Here is a 27,159-nt window from a genome sequence, read left to right as displayed (position 1 = left end):
AGCATCAAAGGCATTGGCGTTATCACTGCTTGTGGCTCTCCTGCTATCTCACACGTATGACTGGTACGGCAAAATTCAACCTCATCTTTACACAATCCAGGCCAATAAAGGTCCTGCTGCACTTAACCTGAGTTTTCCTCATTGCTGGGGGACCTCCTCCAGGTAATTTGTGCTACCCACAATACTTACTGTCTGGATTCTACCAGTAATCTGCTGAACTTCTGCCCATCTCTCGTCTGCTCTGACCTGCTAAGGTCTCCATTTCCACCTAACGATTTTATCCTTAAGGTAATATCATTCTGGAATACATTCTGATTTGTTTTCCGAGAAGGATTTATGTTATAAGTCTTTCATCATCTCACCTTTCTGTTGTAAGTCCATTTGCCTTTCAGAACTAAACACCTCAACCTGATCCTCTCCCTGTTCAGGTTTCTCCTTTACCATCTCATCAGAGTGTCAGCTAACTGGACCTCAATTCCTTCACCTTTCCCATTTGTTCTCCCTTCTTGTTTTACTTTATGGCTGTGCAATCTTGTCTGTGGAACCTTATCAAATGCCTTACTAAGTCCATATACACCACATCAACTGCTTTACCCTCATCCACCTGTTTTGTTATCTTCTCAAAGAACTCAACAAGGTTAGTGAGGCACGACCTACCCTTCACAAAACTGTGTTGACTATCCCTAATCAAATTATTCCTTTGCAGATGATTATAGACCTTATCTCTTTTAACCTTTTCCAACACCTTATCCCCAACCGAAGTAAGGCTCACTGGCCTATAATTACTAGGGTTATCCTGACTCCCCTTCTTAAACAAGAGACAACATTTGCCATCCTCTAGTCTTCTGGCACTGCACCTGTTGACAATGATGACATAAAGATCAAAGCCAAAGGCTCTGCAATCTCCTCCCTGGCTTCCCAGAGAATCCAAGGAAAAGTCCCATCCGGCCCAGGGGTTTTATCTATTTTCAGATCTTCCAAAATTGCTAAAACCTCCTCTTTGTCAACCACAATCCCATCTAATCTCATAGCCTGTATCTCTGTATTCTCACTAACATTGCCCTTTCCAATGTGAATACTGATGCAAAGTATTCATTAAGTGCTTCCCCTATGTCCTCAGATTCCACACACAACTTCCCACTACTGTCTTTGATTGGCCCGAATCTTACTCTAGTCATTCTTTTATTCCTGAAATACCTATAGAAGGCCTGAGGGTTTTCCTTGATCCTATCCACCACCAACTTCTCCTGTCCCCTCTTAGCTCTTCTTAGTCCTCTCTTTAGATTTTTTCTGGCTAACTTATAACCCTCAATCCCCCCTATCTGAGCCTTCACGCCTCATCCTCAGATAAGTCTTCTTCTTCCTCTTAACAAGAGCTTCAACTTCTTTAATAAACCATGGCTCCCTCACTCGACAACTTCCTCCCTGCCTGACAGGTACACACTTACCAAGGGCCCGCAGCAGCTGTTCCTTGAATAAGCTCCACATTTCAGGTGTGCCCATCCCTGCAGCTTCCTTCCCTATCCTATGCATCCTAAGTCTTACCTAATGGCATCTTAATTGCCTTTCCCCAGTTATACCTTTTTTCCCTGCCGTATATACCTATCCCTGCTCATTGCTATTTTAAACATAACCGAATTGTGGTCACTATCACCAAAGTGCTCACCTACCTCCAAATCTAATACCTGGCCAGGTTCATTGCCCAGTACCAAATCCAATATGGCATTTCCCCTTGTTGGCCTGTCTACATACTGTGTCAGGAAACCCTCCTGCACACATTGGACAAAAACTGACCTGTCAAAACTACTTAAACTATAGTATTCCCAGTCAATGTTGGGGAAGTTAAAGTCTCCCATAACAACTGCCCTATTACTGTCAATCCTGTCGGGAATCACCTTTGCTATCCTTTCCTCGACATCCTTTGAACAATTTGGAGGCCTATAGAAAACTCCCAACAGGGTGACCTCTCCTTTCCTGTTTCTAACCTCAGCTCAAACTACCTCAGTGGATGAGTCCTCAAACGTTATCTCAGCCGTTACAATACTACCTTTGATTAACAATGCCACCTACCCCCACCCCCACCCCACCCCACCCCACCCCAACTTTTACCATCTTCTCTGTTCTTACTGAAACATCTAAATCCTGGAACCTGCAGCAACCATTCCTGTCCCTGCTCTATCCACGTCTCCGAAATGGCCACAACATCGAAGTCCCAGGTACCAACCCATGATGCCAGTTCCCCCACCTTATTCTGGATGCTCCTGGTGTTGAAGTAGACACACTTCAAACCATCATCCTGATTGCTGGTGCCTTCTTATGACCTTGTAAACCTATCCCTGACCTCACTACCCTCAACCTCCTGTGAACTACACTTCAGCTTCCCATCCCCCTGCTGCAGTAGTTTAACCCCACCCCCCAAAGAGCATCAGTAAATATTCCCCCCAGGATATTGGTACCCTTCTGGTTCAGGTGAAAACCATCCTGTTTGTAGAGGTCCCACCTTCCCCAGAGAGAACTCCAATTATCCAAGAATCCAAACCCCTCCCTCCTGCACCATCCCTGTAGCTGCATGTTCAGCTCCTCTCTCCCTATTCTTCACTTCACTAGCACATGGCATGGGCAACAAACCAGAGATAACAACTCTGTTTGTTCTAGTGTTAGTCTGGAAGAATTCCTTTTAGCTCCTCTGTTTCATCAAACACAGAACATTGCAGGACAGTACAGGCCCTTCGGCCCTCGATGTTGCACTGACCTGTGAAACCAATCTGAAGCCCATCTATCCTACACTATTCCATTCTCACCCATATGTTTATCCAATGACCATTTAAATGCCCTTAAAGTTGGAGAGTCTACTACTGTTGCAGGCAGGGCATTCCACCCCCTTACTACTCTCTGAGTAAAGAACCTACCCCTGACATCTGTCCTATATCTATCACCCCTCAACTTAAAGCTGCGTCTTCTCGTGCTAGCCATGCTTTCCTGGATTTCTTTTGGCTATTCCACGACAACAGGCATCACTCCTACCTGTGTTTCCAAGAACAAATTGTATTCCTGGAGTAGCCACTCTTTCTCTCTCTCCCACTGTCACTTGTCCAGTCTTGACTGAACTTTCTCGCGTTATCTTACATTGGGGAACCGGATACCTCTCTTCATTTATTCCACACATTACCAATCTCTCGGGCAAGGAATGCAAATGTTTTCATCTCTTACTATTCGAGACAGACTAGCTCTTGTATCTCTCAATATTTTAACCTCTTTACCTCCTCCCCCTGTTCCACCTGAGTAAACCTTACCCACACAGGTCAAATCTTTGAAATGATTGGGTGCTCTCTTACTATCCAGCCCCACGGAAGGATATGCACTCGCCTGCAGCTCTACAACTTCTCTTGGGATTTCCTTCACTGCTTTAACAAATCCCACCGATTTAACCTCGTCTACCACATCCTATTTCCCAGTGCCTTTTTTTAAACCACCAGCTCTGTGACTTTGTGTGTCCCACCTTATTGCAGTGAGAAACCTGAGTTCTCTCACCTCTTTTCCAGCCTCTTGGGTTTCTTTTCCACCGGTGGTAAACTGTTCCCAGTGTGATCTCCTTTTGGCTTTTCATTGAAAATTCTCAATGTTTATCCCTCACAGAATGAAATATATATATTTAATTACATATATTTTTTAGATTACTTACAGTGTGGAAACAGGCCCTTCGGCCCAACAAGTCCACACTGCCCCGCCGAAGCGTACCCACCCATACCCCTACATCTACCCCTTACCTAACACTATGGGCAATTTAGCATGGCCAATTCACCTGACCTGCACATCTTTTGGACTGTGGGAGAGAAACCGGAGCACCCGGAGGAAACCCACGCAGACACGGGGAGAACGTGCAAACTCCACACAGTCAGTCGCCTGAGGTGGGAATTGAACCCGGGTCTCTGGCGCTGTGAGGCAGCAGTGCTAACCACTGTGCCAACATGCCGTGATAGATGGTGATAGATAGGTTCTTGCGTATCAAGGGTTACGGGGAGAAAGTGGGAGAATGGGGCTGAGAAACCTATCAGCCATGATTAAATAGTGGAGAGACTTGATGAGTTGAATGGCATAATTTCTGCTCCTGTGTCTTATGGTCTTATGTCCTTGTGCTTTCGGAAGCCAGGTTTTGATTTATGCATTAATGTGTAATCATTCAGCATCTCTGCAGCTGTCCTCACTGTTGTAACTTTCTGTTCCTCAACATGAGTTCTTATCGTCTCTGGAAGCAAGTTTTTAAAACTCCTCCAGCAGAATGATGTCTTTAAGAGCCTCATATGCCTTTGCTATCTTTAATGCTCTCACCCATTGATCGATATAAGGCTGACATGGTTCCTTTCTACATTTCTGAACTGGTGTCTAACTGCTTCTGGCACCAATTCGTAGGCACTCAACATAGCCTTTTTTACGTTTTCATATAGTCCTCAGACTTGCTGTGACAGCACTGCAAACATCTCACTGGCCCTGCCTACCAACCTGATCTGAATTAACATTATCCACACAGGCTCCAGCCCGTCCATCCATGGAGACAATTTCTCAAAGGAAATGAAAAAGGTTTCTACATATTTTTGTTCAATTTTGGTAACGTTTTGGCTACGATGGGTTTGCTCATCATCACTATCCTCCTCACTAAGCCTACCTCCAAATTTCCCCTCCATCCTGTTATGTCAACTTTCCTATCTAATTGCTAACTTCTGAAGATCAGACTCTCTCTCTTTCTCCCTTTCTTCTCACTCTGTTTCTGGTTCCCTTTCCCTTTGTACCTTCTGTTGTCTTACATGTAACTTAGTTTTTTCTAACTCCACTGCACTTGCATGTTTCTCTGATATCCTTAAATCTTGACCAACTCTGTTACAATTCAGTTTTCCTCTCATCCCAAGTTAACCCCAATTCTAGCCTGTCTCCTAATTTTAAAAGTGTCTCCTTTTTCTGTCTTTCTAAACTTTCTTGGCAAATTTGGGAAGCATCTTTGACCCTTGGAACCTCGGTAGCACTGTTGAGCCATTTCCCACTTTTGATTTAACCCACAACAAGCGACCAAAATTAAACAGATTTTCCACTTCTCATTTAAGTTTTATTTAAAAATCTAGGAAGCAAGTCTCCAAGTCTGTTTAAATCTGCTGGGACCTTTTGTACCCCGAATCTGTCATGAGGGGCATGGAGAGGGTAAATAGACAAGGTCTTTTCCCTGGGTTGGGGGAGTCCACAACGAGAGGGGCATAGGTTTAAGGTGAGAGGGGAAAGATATAAAAAGAACCTAAGGGGCAACTTTTTCACTCAGAGGGTGGTGCGTGTACAGAATGAACTGTCAGAGGAAGTGGTGGAGGCTGGTACAATTACAGTATTTAAAAGTATTTAAATGTAAGTTGCTTGTCCCACATTTCTGACACAGTCCTCCAACTGTGGAATTGGATATGCATCAGTCTTTGTAACGACATTGATTTTGCGATAGTCCACACATGACTATTGGGTACCATCTGGCTTTGGCACTCAGAGGGTGGTGCGTGTACAGAATGAACTGTCAGAGGAAGTGGTGGAGGCTGGTACAATTACAGTATTTAAAAGCATTTAAATGTAAGTTGCTTGTCCCACATTTCTGACACAGTCCTCCAACTGTGGAATTGGATATGCATCAGTCTTTGTAACGACATTGATTTTGCGATAGTCCACACATAACCATTGGGTACCACCTGGCTTTGGCACCATGACTGTGGGTGAGCTCCAGTCTCTGTAACTCACTTCGATTATGCCATCTTGGAGCATGCGCTCTATCTCCTTCTGAACCTGTGCCAACTTTAGAGGGTTATGCCTATAAGGATATTGCTTAATTGGAACAGCATCTCCTATTTCTACATCATGTACAATTAGGTTAGTACTTTCCAGTTTATTTCTGCATATCTCCCCATGTGACAGTAATAATTCTTTGAGGTCATTTCGATTTTTTGTGGACGACAACTCAATAATTTATCCCAATTTTTGAGATCTTCCTCATTGTCCAATTTGATTTGAGGAATGTCCAAGTCAGAATCCTCTGAACCTGGTCCTTCCTTCTGTGCTGTAATCATTAACACCTTCTCCTCTTGCTTTCCTTCCCTGTCAAAATACCTTTGAACATATTCACATGACACACTCTGAGAGATTTCTTCCTGTCTGGAGTCCTTATCAAGTAGTTCCCCTCACTCAATTCCCTCTCAATTCGATAAGGTCCACTAAACCTTGCTTTTAAAGGCTCACCTGTTACTGGAAGTAACACCGATACCTTATCCCCAATCGTAAAATTGTAACTTTGTAATTTCTTATCCGCTTCTTGTTTCATTGTATGCTGGGATACTTTTAAATGCTGTCTAGCCAACTCTCCAGCTCTATTTAATCGTTCTCTAAAATTTGACACATCATCCAAATGGGTGGTCTCTGAATTCTGACTTATTAATTTCTCCTTCATCAATTTTAACAGCCTTCTTACATCATGTCCAAAGATTAATTCAAATGGACTGAATTTGGTCAATTCATTTGGTGCATCTCTGATCACAAAAAGTACAAACGGAATTCCCTTATCCCAATCATCTGGATAATCCTGACCATAAGCCCTTAACATGGTCTTCAGTGTTTGATACCATCTCTCTCGCGTTCCCTGTGATTTGGGATGGTACGCAATAGGTTTGAATTGCTTTATTCCCAAGTTATCCATAACCTCCAAGAATCCACTATTGTTAATAAATACATATTCCCACTTTTTGTTTGAGGTAGGGGACCTATGCAATCAAGCAAGACTCTTGTGGAAGGTTCCTCAAATGCTGGAATCGGTATTAATGGTGCAGGTTTTGCTACTGACTGGGGTTTTTCTGATTAGCTGACATGTATAACACATCTGGCAAAATTCAACTACATCTCTGTGTAGTCCAGGCCAGTAAAAATGTCTTTGTATTTTAGCCTGTGTATTCCTCACCCCTAAATGACCTCCTACACCCGGCTTTCCCCTAGCCCACCAACACTGTGACTTTGTGTGGCCCACTTTATTACAACGAAACCACAAGAGCTTTTTAACTTCTTTGTCCCTCTCAAGGGTTTCATTTTTTACCCTGTGGTAAATTATCCTTATGCTTTTCACTGAGATCTACCTTTCCCTTTCCTGGTGAGGATTTCTCTGCCCCAGTTTCTATCCCTCATGGACTGTAATTGATTCTGGAAGCCAAACCGTGTTTTATGGACCAGCTCATAACCATCAGCCCCTTCAGCTGCTAACCTCGCTGTTTTAATTCTCTGCTCTTCTACGTGAGTTCATACTACTTCCTCACTGAGCCTACCCTCAGCCTTTATCTCCAGCTCTTTAAGCTGACTTTCCTTTTTAAATGTCAGTTTCTGAAGTTCAAAAGCTCTCTCTTTTTCCCTCTCTTCTGCTTCTAATCATAACTCAAACTGTTTCATTTCTGCTGCCCTTTCCTTATCTCTCGCTGCGAACTCAATCTGCTTCATTTGCAATTGAATTCTTGCCATCTCTATAGATTCTGATGGTTTCTCCAGCAAGTTTAAATGCTGAGTTACTGCTGGAATCATCACTCCTTTCCTCACAGAAGCAGGCAGCTCCAATTCCAGCTTCTCTGCTAATTCCTGCAGCTTGATCTTAGTCACCTTTTGCAAATCTTCCAAAGTCGCCACATCCACTTCCAGAAAACGTTTGGCGACTGAAAGAGCCATTTCTATCCCAAGCTTTGTCTACCCACCCAAACCACCAACCGAAATAAAGATGCTAGCACCTACCACTTGCTGTTTAAAATACCACAAATAACCCAAGTCTGTTATGGACTAGGCCAGACCACTCAAAACATCCTTAAGCAGGCAGCACAGACTCTAACTTTGCAATTTGTTTTGGTGAGTGTACAGTGAAAATTACCCGGATTAATTTAGCGTGGTTGACTGACAGGTTTTAAAACAAAGAAAAATTCATCCACAAGATTACATAACGAAACACAAAGAACAGAATAAAGAACCCCTACAGAACTCAGTCTATCCAAACGAGACTTAATTATGTTGTTCCGAATATCCACAACAGTCCCTCTACGCAAACTCCCTTAAAAAACAAGTATAGCAAAAGGAACAGATGCTTACAGGTTGGAGTTAGAAGGACAGAAAGAGAGAGCTTCCTCAGAACTGAACTCCTAACTAGTTCTGGACTGAGCTGCTCAGCGAGAGAGCTGACCCTTTCATTGTACAGGTCACTTCTAAAACATGACCACTTTAGCCTGAAGTCTCATCTGTTTACATATCAACAAAAAGGTCCACAATCCCCTTTATTCTCTGTACCAAACCAGTCTAATTGTAACCAAGAATGTTTTATTAACCGTCTGAAAAAAACCAAGGACACAGTATCCAAACTGGGCCCCAATGTACAAATCCCTCTGAAAACCAAATACCCTAAAATCCCAGCACACCTCCACCACATCCCAACTCACTAACACACAGTGGCAGCACTCTGCACCATCTACAGTAGCACAGCTCCCACAGCCCCCACAACTCCCTCAGCTCCCACAGCTCCATCCACTCCCAAAGCACCCACAACTCCCACATCTCCCACAGCTCCCACAGCTCCCTCAGCTCCCTCAGCTCCCACATCACAGCTCCCACAGCTCCCACAAACCCACAACTCCCACAGCTCCCACATCTCCCACACTCCAATAGCTCCTATAGCTCCTGCCAGGGTGCAGGACATCTGTGAGTGGTTTGAAAGGATATTGGAATGGGAGGGGGAGTTGTTGTGATCTGAGTTAGCACTAACAGCATAGACACGGATAGGATGGAGGGCCTGTTTGGGGGGTATCGAACACTAGGAAGGAAATTGAAGAACAGGACCTCGAGAGTCATAATCTCTAGATTACTGCCTGAGGCACGTGCAAATTGGCACAGGGATAAGGACTTTAGGGAAGTAAACATGTGGCTCAGAGATTGTTGCGGGAAAGAGGGATTACAGGGTCAGATTAGTACAAGTCAGCATGGATTTAGTAAGGGGAGGTCGTGCCTGACAAACCTGTTAGAATTCTTTGAAGAGGTAACAAGTAGGTTAGACCGGGGAAACCCAGTGGATGTTATGTACCTAGACTTCCAAAAGGCCTTTGATAAGGTGCCTCACGGGAGGCTGCTGAGTAAAGTGAGGGCCCATGGTGTTCGAGGTGAGCTACTGGGATGGATTGAGGATTGGCTGTCTGACAGAAGGCAGGGAGTTGGGATAAAAGATTCTTTCTCGGAATGGCAGCTGGTGACAAGTGGTGTCCCACAGTGTTCAGTGTTGGGGCCGCAGCTGTTCACTTTATATATTAATGATCTGGATGAAGGGACTGGGGGCATTCTGGTGAAGGTTGCCAATGATATGAAGTTAGGTGGACAGGTAGGTAGTACTGAGGAGGTGGGGAGGCTACAGAAAGATTTAAACAGTTTAGGAGAGTGGTCCCGGAAATGGCTGATTGAATTCAATGTGAGCAAATGTGAGGTCTTGCACTTTGGGGAAAAAGAATACAGACATGGACTATTTTCTAAATGGTGAGAAAATTCATAAAACCAAAGTACAGAGGGATCTGGGATCTGGGAGTGTTAGTCCAGGATTCTCTAAAGGTTAACTTGCAGGTTGAGTCCGTGTTAAGAAAGCGAATGTAATATTGTCATTTACCTCGAGGGTTGGAATATAAAAGCAGCGTTGTGCTACTGAGACTTTATAAAGCTCTGGTTAGGCCCCATTTAGAGTACTGTGTCCAGTTTTGGGCCCCATACCTCAGGAAGGACATACTGGCACTGGAGCGTGTCCAGTGGGGATTCACATGGATGATCCTGGGAATGGTGGGCCTAACGTACGATGAATGGCTGAGGATCCTGGGATTGTATTCATTACAGTTTAGAAGGTTGAGGGGAGATCTAATAGAAACTTACAAGATAATGCATGGCTTAGAAAGGGTGGACACTGGGAATGTGTTTCCGTCAGGCGGGGAGACTAGGACCCATAGGCACAGCCTTAGAATTGGAGGGGGGTCAGTTTAGAACGGAAATGAGGAGACATTTCTTCAGCCAGAGAGTGGTGGGCCTGTGCCACGGAGCGCAGTGGAGGCCGGGATGTTAAATATCTTCAAGGCAGAGATTGATAAATCCTTAACCTCACAAAGAATTAAGGGATACGGGGAACGGAAACACCCATCAGCTAGGATTGAATGGGGAGTGGACTCGATGGGCCGAATGGCCTTGCTTCCACTCCTATCTCTTATGGTTTTATGGTTTAACTCCCACATCTCCCTCAGCTCCCACAGCTCCCACAACTCCCACCGTGCTCTCAGCTCCCACAACTCCCACAGCTCCCTCAGCTTCCTCAGCTTCCTCAGATCCATCAACTCCCACAGCTCCCACAGCTCCCACTGTTCCCACAGTTCCCTCAGCTTCAAGAGTTCCCACAGCTCCCACAGCTCCAACAGCTCCGTCAGCTCCCACAGTTCCCACAGGTCCCTCTGATCCCTCATCACCCACAGCTCCCTCAGCTCCCACACCTCCCCCAGCTCCCACAGCTCCCTCAGCTCCCACAGCTCCCTCCGCTCCCACTGCTCCCACAGTTCCCTCTGACCCCTCAGCTCCCTCAGCTCCCTCACCTCCCTCAACTCCTTCAGATCCCTCAACTCCCATGGGCCCATGGTGTTCGAGGTGAGCTACTGGGATGGATTGAGGATTGGCTGTCTGACAGAAGGCAGAGAGTTGGGATAAAAGGTTCTTTTTCAGATTGGCAGCCGGTGACGAGCGGTGTCCCGCAGGGTTCAGTGTTGGGGCCACAGCTGTTCGCATTATATATTAATGATCTGGATGAAGGGACTGGGGGCATTCTAGCAAAGTTTGCCAATGATACAAAGTTAGGTGGACAGGCAGGTAGTACTGAGGAAGTGGGGAGGCTGCAGAAGGATCTAGACAGGTTGGGAGAGTGGTCCAGGAAATGGCTGATGGAATTTAACGTGAGCAAGTGCGAGGTCTTGCACTTTGGCAAAAAGAATAAAAGCACAGACTACTTTCTAAACGGTGAGAAAATTCATAAAGCCAAAGTACAAAGGGATCTGGGAGTGCTAGTCAAGGATTCTCTAAAGATCAACATGCAGGTTGAGTCTGTGATTAAGAAAGCGAATGCAATGTTGTCACTTATCTCAAGAGGGTTGGAATATAAAAGCACCGTTGTGCTACTGAGACTTTATAAAGCTCTGGTTAGGCCCCATTTGGAGTACTGTGTCCAGTTTTGGTCCCCACACCTCAGGAAGGACATACTGGCACTGGAATGTGTCCAGCGGAGATTCACACGGATGATCCTTGGAATGGTTGGTCTAACATATGAGGAACGGCTGAGGATCCTGGGATTGTATTCATTGGAGTTTAGAAGATTAAGGGGAGACTTAATAGAGACGTACAAGATAATACATGGCTTGGAAAGGGTGGACGCTAGGAAATTGTTTCCGTTAGGTGAGGAGACTAGGACCCGTGGACACAGCCTTAGAATTAGAGGGGGTAAATTCAGAACAGAAATGCGGAGACATTTCTTCAGCCAGAGAGTGGTGGGCCTGTGGAATTCATTGCCACAGAGTGCAGTGGAGGCCGGGACGCTAAATGTCTTCAAGGCCGAGATTGATAGATTCTTGTTGTCTCGGGGAATTAAGGGCTATGGGGAGAATGCGGGTAAGTGGAGTTGAAATGCCCATCAGCCATGATTGAATGGCGGAGTGGACTCGATGGGCCGAATGACCTACTTCCACTCCTATGTCTTATGGTCTTATGGCTCCCTCAACTACCTCAGCTCCCACAGCTCCCTCAACTCCCATAGCTCCCACAGCTCCCACCGCTCCCTCAGCTCTCTCAGCTCCCACAGATTCCACAACTCCCATATCTCCCACAGCTCCCTCAACGCCCACAGCTCCCACAGTTCCTTCAGCTTCCTCAGCTCCCACTCTCCCACAGCTCCCACTCTCCCACATCTCACACAGCTCCCATAGCTCTGACAGCTCCTTACAGCTCCCACTCTCCCATATCTCCCTCAGCTCCCACAGCTCCCTCAGATCCCTCAATTCCCTCAATTCCCTCAACTCCCAAAGCTCCCACAGCTCCCTCAGCTCCCACACCTCCTTCAGATCCCTCAACTCCCACACCTCCCTCAGCTCCCACAGCTCCCTCAGCTCCCACACCTCCTTCAGATCCCTCAACTCCCACACCTCCCTCAGATTCCTCAGCTCCCTCAGCTCCCTCAGATCCCACAGCTCTCACAGCTCCCTCAGCTCCCACAGCTCCCACAGCTCTCACAGCTCCCACTGCTCCCACAGCTCCCACAGCTCCCTCAGCTCCCACAGCTCCCACAGCTCCCTCAGATCCCACAGCTCCCACAGCTCTCACAGCTCCCTCAGCTCCCACAGCTCCCACAGCTCCCTCAGCTCCCACAGCTCCCTCAGATCCCACAGCTCCCACAGCTCCCTCAGCTCCCTCAGCTCCCTCAGCTCCCACAGCTCCCTCAGCTTCCACTGCTCCCACAGCTCCCACAGCTCTCACAGCTCCCACTGCTCCCACAGCTCCCACAGCTCCCACAGCTCCCACAGCTCCCTCAGATCCCACAGCTCTCACAGCTCCCTCAGATCCCACAGCTCTCACAGCTCCCTCAGATCCCACAGCTCCCACAGCTCCCACAGCTCCCACAGATCCCTCAGATCCCACAGCTCCGACATCTCCCACACCTCCCATAGCTCCCACTCTCCCACAGCTCCCACAGCTCCCACAGATCCCTCAGCTCCCACAGTCCCCACTCTCCCACTTTCCCACAGCTCCCTCAGCTCCCACCGCTCCCACTCTCCCTCAGCTCCCACAACTCCCTCAGGTCCCACTCTCCCTCAGCTCCCACAACTCCCACAACTCCCTCAGCTCCCACAGCTCCCACAGCTCCCTCAGCTCCCACAACTCCCTTAGCTCCCACAGATCCCACAGCTCCCACAGCTCCCACAGCTCCCACTGCTCCCACAGCTCCCACAGCCCACACAGCCCACACAGCTCCCTCGACAGCAGCTTCCAAACCCACAACCTCGTCCACCCAGACAGACCGCAGGTACATGGGGACACCACCCAGTCCTATTTTCCCAGAGTGGAGCTCGATCTCCAGGTCAGTGTTCTTCTCTTTATCCGTTTGTCCTTCTATCTCTTTGTCATGGAACAGGGAACAGTACAGCACAGGAACAGGCCCTTCGGCCCACCATCTTGTGCTGAACATGACACCAAATGAAAGTAATCCCAAATGAAACTGAACCCCACCCTCCAACCGCAACAAGGACAGAGCGAACCCCCACCCCCCAGCTCCTTCCTGCCCACCCCACCAATCCCCAAAGGCCTTCAAGGACTGCAACCTCCACTCCCACGTGGTTGCTGATGCCCTCCAGCACATCTCCTCCACTTCCCCCACATCCACCCTTGAACCGCCACCCCCCCAACCGCAACAAGGACAGAAGCCCCCTCCCCAGTCCTCACCTTCCACCCCAACAACCTCCGAATTCATTGCATCATCCTCCAACATTTCCGCCACCAACAAACAGATCCCAGCACCAGGGATAGATTTCCCTCCCCACCCCTATCTGCATTTCGGAGAGACTATTCCCTCTGTGACTCCCTTGTCAGGGCCACGCCCCCCCACCCTCCCCTCCCGGCACCTTCCCCTGCCACCACAGGAATTGCAAAACCTGCGCCCACACCTCCCCCCTCACCTCCATCCAAGGCCCGAAAGGATCCTTCCACATCTGTCAGAGTTTTACCTGTACTTTCATACATGTCATCTACTGTGTCCATTGCATTTGATGTGATCTCCTCTACATCGGGGAGACAGAACGTCAATTTGCGGAATGCATCAGAGAACATCTCTGGACACCCGCACTAACCAACCCCAACGCCCCGTGATTGGACACTTCAACTCCCCCTCGTACTCCCCCATTGCCAGTTTATAGCCACCCAATGCCTGGAGGAAGAATGCCTCATCTTTCACCTTGGGACACTCCAACCACACGGAATTAATGTGGGGGTTCACCAGTCTCCTCATCTCCCTCCCCCCACTTCATCCCGGTTCTAACCTTCCAACTCAGCACCGCTCTCATGACCTGTCCATCTTCCTTCCCACCTATCTGCTCCACCCTCCTCTCCAACCTATCACTGTCACCCCCACCTCCATCTACCTATTGCATTCTCAGCTACCTTCCCCCCAGCCCCAACCCCCTCCCATTTATCTCTCTGCCCCCTTGGGCACCCCTCCTCCTCATTCCTGATAAAGAGCTTATGCTCAAAACATCGACTCTCCTGCTCCTCGTATGCTGTCTGACCGGCTGTGCTTTTCCAGCACCACTCTTTCCGACTCTCCCTTGGCCCATATCCCTCCATTCCTTGTATATCCCTGTGCTTATCTAAAAGTCCGTTAAATGCCCCCACCACCACTCCCTGGCAGTCTGTTCCACACTCCTACCACTTTCTGTGTAATAAACCTTCCCCCTCTCACCTTAAATGCATGCCCCCTTTATCCCAAATCTGGGATAAAGATTCAGACCGTCAACACGATCTGTGCATCTCAATTTTATAGACTCCCCTCAGGTCTCCCCTCAGCATCTACTGCTCCAGGGAAGACAACCTGAGTTTTTCTTGCCTCCCCTTATCGCTCATACCCTCTAATCCAGGCAGCATCCTGGTAAACCTCTTCTGCACCCTCTCCAAAGCCTCCACATCCTTCCTGTAATTGGGCGACCAGAATTACAGTTCATTAGTTCATCATTCTCTCCCTGTATTAGTCCCTTAATCTATCCCTCTCTCGTTTTGGGGATAATTGTGTCGATAATTGATAAACCCCTCAGTTGCTGTCATTTGCCCCGTCTCTGATGTTAACAGTGACAGCACACACACACTCACCTCATTTAGTGAAACAGTTTCAAATATTTATTTTAAACAAAAGCTGTAACAGTTTGACCCTGACGAGTCGGTCAGTGGGCGAGGAATGGAGTGGGCCCCCTTTTCCCGGGGCCATCTGTGATCCCTAACGGGGTGATCACTAACGTCAGACTGTTTCTGGGGATGAACCAGGGGCCATGACAGCTGAGACTGGGAGATTCAGGGGGATAGACAGCTGACAGACTGACAGTCTGAGGGAGATGGAGAGAGTGTGAGAGAGACAGGGAGAGCGACCGACAGGGAAGGAAAGAGATGGTGAGTGAGAGAGATCAGATGACATCGACTCTGGCGAAGGACTGGTCCATTCCCAGACTGTTCTCCACGAAGACTTCATACTTTCCAGCGTCTGCTTTTGTGACATTTTTGATAGTCAACGTGGTGGTGTCTGCGTCGATATCGTAAAACAACCTGAGAGAGAGAGAGAGAGACAGAGACAGAGAAAGAGAGAGAGAGAGAGAGAGACAGAGAGACAGAGACAGAGAAAGAGAGAGAGAGAGAGAGAGACAGAGAGACAGAGAAAGAGAGAGAGAGAGAGAGAGAGAAAGAGAATCAGACACAGAAACAGACAGACGGAGAGAAAGACAGAGAGAGACAGAGAGTGAGAGAGAGACAGACAGACAGAAAGGGAGACAGAGAGGATCTGAGTTTCCAATCAAAGCTCATAGTGTATCCATTTGTAAAACCTCTTTGCCATCCCAACCCCCTCCATTCCTGTCATACATCCCACGCCTGAACCTAAAAACATACAGTGCATTAAGAGGCCATTCAGCCCACAGTGCCTGTGCCAGCCCTTTGAAAGAGCTCTCCAAATAATCTCATTGCCTGCTCACTCTTCACCATCCTCCCCACTCCCAAGTAAATTTCCCCTCTTCATCTCCCCTGTTTGAAAGCTCCGGTTACCCCGCACATCCCCCCACCCCACCCCCGGCCTTTCAGACAGTGCCTCCTAGTGCCCAGCTGAGTTAATTCTTCTCCTAGTGCACCCTCCAGACCCATTGACCAGGGACGGAGATGACTATGAGACATCCCAGAGCTCCTTCAGGTTTAGTATCATTCTGATTCAAAGCTAGGGGAGGCCATTTGGCCCTTTGGGCCTGCTGTGCCATGCAGTAAACCCATGGCTGATCTTCGGCACTTCACTATTCAGACCCTCAATCACGTACGGATGGTAGGAAAGGGAGGGGAGTGATGTTTATTGTAGTACTGGTGGGATGATGGCATCGTGGGATTATCACTGGCCTAGTAATCCAGAGACCCATGCAATGTTCTGGAGGACCCGGGCTCCAATCCCACCACGGCATATGGAGGCATTGAATACAATAAGAATCTGGAATTAAGAATCTAATGATGACCATGAATCCATTGTCAATTGTTGGGAAAACCCACCTGGGTCACTGATGGCCCTTTAGGGAAGGAAACTGCCATCCTTACCTGGTCTGGCCTACACGTGACTCCAGACCCATGGCAACGAGATTGACTCTTAACCGCCCTCTGAAATAGTCCAGCAGGACCCTCGGGTGGTGGGTAATTAGGGGAGGGCAACAAAAGCTGGTGTTGACGGTGGTGCCCGGTGAAACCTCACTACCGGCGCCTCCTGCAGGCCACAGGCTGGACACTGCCATCCAGACACACGGCCCCTCAGAATGAAACAGAAATAATCGAGGGCACTCTTCCAAATGTGTTTCCATGGAAACCAATGTGGCCTAGTTCCCCAAGTCCCCCATTGAGCTCAGTCTGAGATGTAACTTCCTCACCCCCTTCCCCCCCCTCACCTTGGATTGGAGGTGTCACCACCCACTGCCCCCCCCAACGTGGATCAGTGATGTCACCCCCCTTCCCCCACCCCAACCCTCTGATTCAGATTGGAGATGTCACCCCCTTCCCCCCCTCGCCTTGGATTGGAGGTGTCACCACCCCCTCCCCCACTGCGCCCCCCCCCCCCCCCCCGACGCGGATCAGTGATGTCACCCCCCCCCACCCCCACCCCGAGCCGGGCGGGAGAGGCTGGTACCTGTCATCCTCCTCCACGTCCTCACCATCCTTGGCCCAGCCTACATCAGGCTCAGGTTCTCCGCTGATGTGAGCGACCAGCTTCACCGTCTGACCAGCCTTCACCTTCACACTGTCCGGCCCCTTCTGAATCTTCCCCGGGACTGCAACGAGACAGACTCCGAGTCAGAGAGACCCACCGGTGTGGGGCATGTGACACAGCCAATGCCCAGGGCGCTGAGGTCAAACCAAGAGGGTCTCACACACAGTGGGACTCTGTAACCTCAGGAGATCAGTGTTATCACAAGATGTCACAACACAGATGGCCATTCAGCCCATCATGTGCCAGGCTATCTGTTGCTTTCATCAACATCCTTTGACTAGAAACTCAACTAAACTTGCCAAATAAACACAGTGCTACAAGAGCAGGTCAGAGGCTAGGAATCCTGCAGCAAATAACTCCCCTCCTCACTCCCCAAAGCCTGTCCACCATCAACAAGGCACAAGTCCGGAGTGTGAGGGAATACTCCCCACTTGCCCTGGATGGGGGCAGCTCCAACAACACCCAGGAAGCTCCACACCATCCAGGACAAAGCAGCCGTTTGATTGGCACCACATCCACAATCACCCACCCCCTCCTCACCGATGCTCAGTAGCAGCAGTGTGTACCATCTACAAGATGCCCTGCAGAACTTCACCAAAGATCCTCAGACAGCACCTTCCAAACCCACATCCACTTCCATCCAGAAGGACAAGGGCAGAAGATCCCACGTTGAATTTCATCAGCCATTTCCTGGACCATTCTCCCAAGGTGCCACACGGGAGGCTGCTGAGTAAAGTGAGGGTCCACGGTGTTCAAGGTGGGATTGAGGATTGGCTGTCTGACAGAAGGCAGGGAGTTGGGATAAAAGATTCTTTCTCGGAATGGCAGTTGGTGACAAGTGGTGTCCCGCAGGGTTCAGTGTTGGGGCCGCAGCTGTTCACTTTATATATTAATGATCTGGATGAAGGGACTGGGGGCATTCTGGTGAAGGTCGCCGATGATATGAAGTTAGGTGGACAGGTAGGTAGTACTGAGGAGGTGAGGAGGCTACAGAAAGATTTAAACAGGTTAGGAGAGTGGTCCCGGAAATGGCTGATGAAATTCAATGTGAGCAAATGTGAGGTCTTGCACTTTGGGGAAAAAGAATATAGACATGGACTATTTTCTAAATGGTGAGAAAATTCATAAAACCAAAGTACAGAGGGATCTGGGATCTGGGAGTGTTAGTCCAGGATTCTCTAAAGGTTAACTTGCAGGTTGAGTCTGTGATTAAGAAAGCGAATGCAATATTGTCATTTATCTTGAGGGTTGGAATATAAAAACACCATTGTGCTACTGAGACTTCATAAAGCTCTAGTTAGGCCCCATTTGGAGTACTGTGTCCAGTTTTGGTCCCCACACCTCAGGAAGGACATACTGGCACTGGAATGTGTCCAGCGGAGATTCACACGGATGATCCCTGGAATGGTAGGTCTAACATATGAGGAACGGCTGAGGATACTGGGATTGTATTCATTGGAGTTTAGAAGATTAAGGGGAGACATAATAGAGACGTACAAGATAATACATGGCTTGGAAAGCATGGACGCTAGGAAATTGTTTCCGTTAGGTGAGGAGACTAGGACCCGTGGACACAGCCTTAGAATTAGAGGGGGTAAATTCAAAACAGAAATGTGGAGACATTTCTCCAGCCAGAGAGTGGTAGGCCTGTGGAATTCATTGCTGCAGAGTGCAATGGAGGCCGGGACGCTAAATGTCTTCAAGGCAGAGATTGATAGATTCTTGATGTCACAAAGAATTAAGGGCTACGGGGAGAATGCTGGTAAGTGGAGTTGAAATGCCCATCAGCCATGATTAAATGGCGGAGTAGACTCGATGGGCCGAATGGCCTTACTTCTACTCCTATGTCTTATGGTCTTATGGGAACACCACCCCCTGCAAGTTCCCCTCTGAGCCACTCACCATCCTGACCTGGAAATATACCGCCGTTCCTTCACTGTCACTGGGTCAGAATCCTGGAATTCCCTCCATAATGAGTAACTCCCCACCACCTTCTCAAAGGGAAACTAGGGACGGGGAATGAATGCTGGTCCCAGCCAGTGACACCCATGTTAGATGAACAAAGGGGAGCTGATGGCCTCATGGTATTATTGCTGGACTGTTAACCCAGAGACCCTGGGAATGTTCCTGGCACCTGTGTTGATATCCTGCCATGGCAGATGGTAGAATTTAAATTCATTAAAATCTGGAATGAAGAATCTACTGATGACCATGAATCAATTGTTGATTGTTGTAATAATGTATCTTGTTCACTAATGTCCTTGAGGGAAGGAATCTTCCATCCTTACCTGGTCTGGCCTACATGTGACTCCAGACCCACAGCAATGGGGTTGACTCTTAACTGCCCTCTGGGTAATAAGGAATTTAGGACAAATAAATACTGGCCTGGCCAGTGATATTCTCATCCCATAAAGAAATGAAAAACAAATCTAATTTATTTGGCTCTTTCCCCATGATTCCTCAAGTTCTTTTCCTGTCCAATTATTTATTTAAGTCTTAATGAAATTTCCGGTTGAAACTGCCCACATCGCTCATTTAGGCAGAGTGTCCCACATCACTATAACTCCCCATCATTCCCGTTTGATTTTAGCCAAGTGTAAGAATAAAGACGTTCGGGGAGAATGTCCCATAGAACGGGACTAGAGCTCGAATAGACTTGGCAAGACTTTCAGATTCACGGATTGGGATGTTCAATACCGTGATGTTCAATGTGGGGAACTGGACGAGAAACAGGTAGAGGAGGGTTCCACAAGGATCGTGAGAAACTGCAGGTGAGTGAGATGGTCCAGTCCAGGGGATTATCAGTGAGGGGCCTGGGTATACAGAAGGGGGGACTCCAGAGGGGGAGAAGGACTAGGGACCAGAGGGTAGTCAGTCACTGACAGCATCAGGTTTGAAAGTGACATCACAGAGGGTAAGGGCTTCACCAGCAAACAGACAGTAGCACTGAGGGGATATGGGGTGGTGTGGCAATGAGGGGATATGGGGTGGTGTGGCAATGAGGGGATATGGGGTGGTGTGGCAATGAGGGGATATGGGGTGGTGTGGCAATGAGGGGATATGGGGTGGTGTGGCAATGAGGGGATATGGATGATGTGACAGTGAGGGGATATGGGGTGATGCGACTGTGTGTGGATATAGGGTGATGTAACAGTGAGGGGATATGGGGTGATGTAACAGTGAGGGGATATGGGTAATGTGACAGTGAGGGCATATGTGGTAATGTGACAGTGAGGGGAAACAGGGTGATGAGGGGATATGGGGTGGTGCGACAGTGAGGGGATATGGGGCGATGTGACAGTGAGGGGATATGGGATGATGTGATAGTGAGGGGATATGGGGTGATGTGACAGTGAGGGGATATGAGGTGATGTGACAGTGAGGGGATACAGGGTGTTATGTCAGTGAGGGGATATGGGGTGATGTGGCAGTGAGGGGGTATGAGGTGATCTGACAGTGAGGGGATATGGGGTGGTGTGACAGTGAGGGGATACAGGGTGATGTGACAGTGAGGGGATATGTCGGGGACAGTGACCACAACTTGGTGACTTTTACTCTAGTGATGGAGAGGGATATGTGTGCACTGCAGGGCAGGAGTTATAGCCGGGGACAGGGAAATTATGATGCGGTGAGGCATGACTTAGGATGTGTGGATTGGAAAAATAGGCATCAAGGGAAGGACACAAATGATATGTGGGGCTTGTTTTAGGAGCAGCTATTGGGTGTCCTTGATAAGTATGTACCAGTCAGGCAGGGAGTAAAGGTACTTGTGAGGGAGCCGTAGTTTAATAAGGAATTGGAATCCCTTGTAAAAGGGAAGAGGGCGGCCTATGTAAAGATGAGGCATGAAGGTTCAGTTGGGGCGATTGAGAGTTATAAGGTAGCCAGGAAGGATCTAAAGAGAGAGCTAAGAGCAGCGAGAAGGGGACATGAAAAGTCCTTGGTTGGTAGGATTAGGGAAAACTCTAAGGCTTTCTATAGGTATGTCAGGAATAAAAGGATGACTAGGGTAGGTATCGGTCCAGTCAAGGATAGTAGTGGGAAGTTGTGCGTGGAGGCTGAGGAGATTGGAGAGACACTAAATCAATACTTTTCGTCAGTATTCACTCAGGAACAGGACACTGTTGCTGATGTGAATATTGAGTCATAATTGATTAGAATGGATGGCTTTGAGGTATGTAGGGAAGATGTCTGGGGAATACTGGAAAGGATGAAAATAGATAAGTCCCCTGGGCCTGATGACATTTATCCTAGGATTCTCTGGGAAGCTAGGGAGGAGATAGCGGAGCCATTGGCCTTGATTTTTATGTCGTCGTTGTCTACAGGAATAGAGCCAGAAGACTGGAGGATAGCGAATGTGGTCCCCTTGTTCAAGAAGGGGAGTAGGGATAACCCTAGTAACTAAAGGCCAGTGAGTCTCACTTCTGTTGTGGGCAAAGTCTTAGAGAGAATTGTAAGGGATAGGATTTATGCACATCTGGATAGGAATAATGTGATCAAGGATAGTCAGCATGGTTTTGTGAAGGGCAGGTCGTGCCTCACAAACCTTATTGAGTTCTTTGAGAAGGTGACCAAGGAAGTGGATGAGGGTAAAGCAGTAGATGTGGTGCATATGGATTTTAGCAAGGCGTTCGATAAGGTTCCCCATGGTAGGCTACTGCAAAAACTACGAAGGTATGGCATTGAGGGTGCATTAGAGGTTTGGATTAAGAATTGGCTGGCTGGAAGGAGACAGAGGGTAGTAGTTGATGGTAAAGGTTCATCTTGGAGTGCAGTTACTAGCGGTGTTCCACAAGGATCTGTTTTGGGACCATTGCTGTTTGTCATTTTTATAAATGACCTGGAGGAGGGGCTTGAAGGCTGGGTGAGCAAGTTTGCGGATGATATGAAAGTCGGGGGAGTGGTGGACAGCGAAGAAGGATGTGGCAGGTTACAGCGGGATATAGATAAGTTGCAGAGCTGGCCAGTAAGGTGGCAAATGGAATTCAATGTAGCTAAGTGTGAAGTCATTCACTTTGGTAGGAGTAACAAGAAGATGGATTACTGGGCTAATGGTAGGCTACTTGGTAGTGTGGATGAGCAGAGGGATCTTGGTGTCCATGTACACAGATCTCTGAAAGTTGCCACCCAGGTAAATAGTGCTGTGAAGAAGGCATATGGTGTACTGGGCTTTATTGGTAGAGGAATTGAGTTCCGGAGTCCTGAGGTCATGCTGCAGTTGTATAAGACTCTAGTGCGGCCGCATCTGGAGTATTGTGTGCAGTTTTGGTCGCCATACTATAGGAAGGATGTGGAGGCACTGGAACGGGTGCAGAGGAGGTTTACCAGGATGTTGTCTGGTATGGTAGGAAGATCGTATGAGGAAAGGCTGACGCACTTGGGGCTGTTTTCATTAGAGAAAAGAAGGTTTAAGGGGGACTTGATAGAGGTGTACAAGAAGATTAGGGGTTTAGATAGGGTTGACCATGAGAACCTTTTTCCGCGTATGGAGTCAGCTGTTACTAGAGGACACAGCTTTAAATTAAGGGGTGGTAGGTATCGGACAGATGTTAGGGGTAGATTCTTTACTCAGCGGGTTGTGAGTTCATGGAATGCCCTGCCAGTATCAGTGGTGGACTCTCCCTCTTTACGGTCATTCAAGCGGGCATTGGATAAGCATATGAAGGTTCTTGGGCTAGTGTAGGTTAGGTAGGCTTCAGTCGGTGCAACATCGAGATCCGAAGGGCCTGTACTGTGCTGTATTTGTCTATGTTCTATGTTCCATGTAACAGTGAGCAGATATGTGGGGCTGTGACTGTGAGTGGATATGGAGTGGTGTGACAGTGAGGGGATATGGCGTGATGTGACATTGAGGGGATATGGGGTGACGTGGCAGTGAGGGAATATAGGGTGATGTGACAGTGAGGGGATTTGGGGTAATGTGACAGTGTGAGTATATGGGGTAATATCGAGTGTTGTGACAGTGAGGGGATATATGTGATGTAACAGTGAGGGGATATGGGATGATGTGACAGTGAGGGGATATGGGGTGACATGTCAGTGAGGGGATATGGGTGATGTTATAGTGAGGGGATATGGGGTGATGTAACAGTGAGGGGATACAGTGTGTTATGTCAGTGAGGGGATATGGGGTAATGTGGCAGTGAGGGGATATGGGTGATATGACACTGAGGGGATATGGATTAATGTGATAGTGTGGGGATATGCGGTGATGTGACAGTGAGGGAATATGGGGTGATGTGGCAGTGAGGGGATATGGAGTGATGTGACATTGAGGGGATATGGGGTGTTATGTCAGTGTGATGATATGGGGTGATGTGGCAGTGAGGGGATATGGGTGATGTAACAGAGAGGGGATATGGGGTGACGTGGCAGTGAGGGGATATGGGTGATGTAACAGAGAGGGGATATGGGGTGACGTGGCAGTGAGGGGATATGGGTGATGTGACACTGAGGGGATATGGATTAATGTGATAGTGAGGGGATATGGGGTGATGTAACAGTGAGGGGATACAGTGTGTTACGTCAGTGAGGGGATATGGGGTGATGTGGCAGTGAGGGGATATGGGTGATATGACACTGAGGGGATATGGATTAATGTGATAGTGAGGGGATATGGGGTGATGTAACAGTGAGGGGATACAGTGTGTTACGTCAGTGAGGGGATATGGGGTGATGTGGCAGTGAGGGGATATGGGGTGATGTGGCATTGAGAGGATATGGGTGATGTGACACTGAGGGGATATAGAGTGATGTGACATTGAGGGGATATGGGGTGTTATGTCAGTGTGATGATATGGGGTGATGTGACAGTGAGGGGATATGGGTGATGTAACAGTGAGGGGATATGGGGTGACGTGGCAGTGAGGGAATATAGGGTGATGTGGCAGTGAGGTGATATGGGGTAATGTGACAGTGAGGGGATATGGGGTGATGTAACAGTGAGGGGATACAGGGTGTTATGTCAGTGAGGGGATATGGGGTGTTGTGGCAGTGAGGGGATATGGGGTGATGTGACAGTGAGGGGATATGTGGTGATGTGACAGTGAGGAGATATGGATGATGTGACAGTGAGGGGATATGGGGTAATGTGACAGTGAGGAGATATGGATGATGTGACAGTGAGGGGATATGGGGTAATGTGACAGTGAGGGGATACAGGGTGATATGACAGTGAGGGGATTTGGGATAATGTAACAGTGAGGGTATATGGGGTAATGTGACAGTGAGGGTATAAGGGGTGATGTGACAGTGCGGGGATATGGGTGATGTAACAGTGAGGGGATATGGGATGATGTGACAGTGAGGGGATATGGTGTATCATGTCAGTGAGGGGATATGGGTGATGTGACACTGAGGGGATATGGGGTGATGTGACATTGAGGGGATATGGGGTGACGTGTCAGTAAGGGGATATGGGTGATGTGACAGTGAGGGGATATGGGGTGATGTAACAGTGAGGGGATACAGTGTGTTATGTCAGTGAGGGGATATGGGGTGATGTGGCAGTGAGGGGATATGGGGTGATGTGACAGAGAGAGGATATGGGTGATTTGACAGTGTGGGGATATGGGGTGATGTGACAGTGAGGAGATACAGGGTGATGTGACACTGAGGGGATATGAGTGATGTGACAGTGAGGGGATATGGGGTAATGTGACAGTGAGGAGATATGGGTGATGTGACAATAAGGGAATATGAGATGAAGTGACAGTTAGGGGTTGTGGGGTGATGTAACAGTGAGGGGATACTGGGTGATGTGACAATAATGGAATATGGGGTAATGTGACATTGAAGGGATATGGCATGATGTGACAGTGAGGGGATATTGGGTGGTGTGACAGTGAGGGGATAGAGGGTGATGTGATAATAAGGGGATAAGGAGTGATGTGACAGGGAGGAGATATGGGGTGATGTGGCTGTGAGGAGATAAAGGGTGATGTGACAGTGAAAGGATAAGGGTGATATGATAATGAAGGGATATGGTTGATATGACAGAGAGGGGATAAGGGGTAATGTGACATTGAACGGATATGGCGTGATGTGACAGTGAGGGGATATGGTGTAATGTGACATTGAGGGGATACAGGGTGAAGTGCCTGTGAGTGGATATGGGGTGATATGACAGTGAGGGGATACTGGGTGTTATGACACTGAGGGGATATGGGGTGATGTGACTTTGAGCAGATATGGGGAGATGTGGCAGTGAGGGGATATGGGGTGGTGTGACAGTGAGGGGATATGGGTGATGTGACATTGAGGGGATATGGGGTGACGTGACAGTGAGGAGATATGGGATGATGTAACATTGAGGGGACATGGGGTGATGTGACAGTGAGGGGTATGGGCTGGTGTTGCAGTGAGGGGATATGGGGTGATGTGGCAGTGAGGGGATATGGGGTGATGTGACAGTGAGGGGATATGGGGTGATGTGACAGTGAGGGGATACGGGGTGATGTGACAGTGAGGGGATATGGGGTGTTGTGACATTGTGGGGATATGGGATAGAACATAGAACATAGAACATAGAACATAGAACAATACAGCACAGAACAGGCCCTTCGGCCCACGATGTTGTGCCGAACTTCTATCCTAAATTAAGCACCCATCCATGTACCTATCCAAATGCCGCTTAAAGGTCGCCAATGATTCTGACTGTACCACTCCCTCGGGCAGCGCATTCCATGCCCCCACCACTCTCTGGGTAAAGAACCCACCCCTGACATCTCCCCTATACCTTCCACCCTTCACCTTAAATTTATGTCCCCTTGTAACACTCTGTTGTACCCGGGGAAAAAGTTTCTGACTGTCTACTCTATCTATTCCTCTGATCATCTTATAAACCTCTATCAAGTCACCCCTCATCCTTCGCCGTTCCAACGAGAAAAGGCCGAGAACTCTCAACCTATCCTCGTATGACCTACTCTCCATTCCAGGCAACATCCTGGTAAATCTTCTCTGCACCCTCTCCAAAGCTTCCACATCTTTCCTAAAGTGAGGCGACCAGAACTGCACACAGTACTCCAACTGTGGCCTAACCAAAGTCCTGTACAGCTGCAACATCACTTCACGGCTCTTGAATTCAATCCCTCTGCTAATGAACGATAATACTCCATAGGCCTTCTTACAAACTCTATCCACCTGAGTGGCAACCTTCAAAGATCTATGTACATAGACCCCAAGATCCCTCTGTTCCTCCACCTGACCAAGAACCCTACCATTAACCCTGTATTCCGCATTCTTATTTGTTCTTCCAAAATGGACAACCTCACACTTGGCAGGGTTGAACTCCATCTGCCACTCCTCAGCCCAGCTCTGCATCATATCTAAGTCCCTCTGCAGCCGACAACAGCCCTCCTCACTGTCCACAACTCCACCTAACTTTGTATCATCTGCAAATTTACTGACCCACCCTTCGACTCCCTCATCTAAGTCATTAATAAAAATTACAAACAGCAGAGGACCCAGAACTGATCCCTGCGGAACTCCACTTGTAACTGGACTCCATGCTGAATATTTACCATCTACCACCACTCTCTGACTTCGACCGGTTAGCCAGTTTTCTATCCAATTGGCCAAATTTCCCTCTATCCCATGCCTCCTGACTTTCCGCATAAGCCTACCATGGGGAACCTTATCAAATGCCTTACTAAAAATCCATGTACACTACATCCACTGCTCTACCCTCATCCACATGCTTGGTCACCTCCTCGAAGAATTCAATAAGACTTGTAAGGCAAGACCTACCCTTCACAAATCCGTGCTGGCTGTCCCTAATCAAGCAGTGTCTTTCCAGATACTCGTAAATCCTATCCCTCAGTACCCTTTCCATTACTTTGCCTACCACAGAAGTAAGACTAACTGGCCTGTAATTCCCGGGGTTATCCCTATTCCCTTTTTTGAACAGGGGCACAACATTCGCTACTCTCCAGTCCCCTGGTACCACCCCCGTTGCCAGTGAAGACGAGAAGATCATTGCCAACGGTACTGCAATTTCCTCTCTTGCTTCCCACATAATCCTAGGATATATCCCGTCAGGCCCGGGGGACTTGTCTATCCTCAAGTTGTTCAAAATGTCCAAC

The 27,159-nt window shown here is 48.2% G+C and overlaps 1 protein-coding gene across 1 annotated transcript in view; it reads right to left on the bottom strand.

Moving 5' to 3' along the window:
• Positions 1-14,950: 14,950 nt before the first annotated feature.
• LOC140482482 (SPEG neighbor protein-like) overlaps positions 14,951-27,159 on the bottom strand; it is a 31,475-nt gene continuing 19,266 nt past the window's right edge. The window contains exons 4-5 of the mRNA XM_072580014.1: positions 16,997-17,138; positions 14,951-15,393 (exon numbers count right to left, since the gene is read on the bottom strand). Coding sequence (XP_072436115.1) covers positions 15,255-15,393; positions 16,997-17,138 — 281 coding nt within the window. The 3' untranslated portion in view covers positions 14,951-15,254. The remainder of the gene's footprint in view (positions 15,394-16,996; positions 17,139-27,159) is intronic.

Source organism: Chiloscyllium punctatum, chromosome 10 (assembly GCF_047496795.1).
Source record: "Chiloscyllium punctatum isolate Juve2018m chromosome 10, sChiPun1.3, whole genome shotgun sequence".
Taxonomy (NCBI): Eukaryota; Metazoa; Chordata; class Chondrichthyes; order Orectolobiformes; family Hemiscylliidae; genus Chiloscyllium; species Chiloscyllium punctatum.
This window is presented reverse-complemented; position numbering and strand designations above follow the sequence as displayed.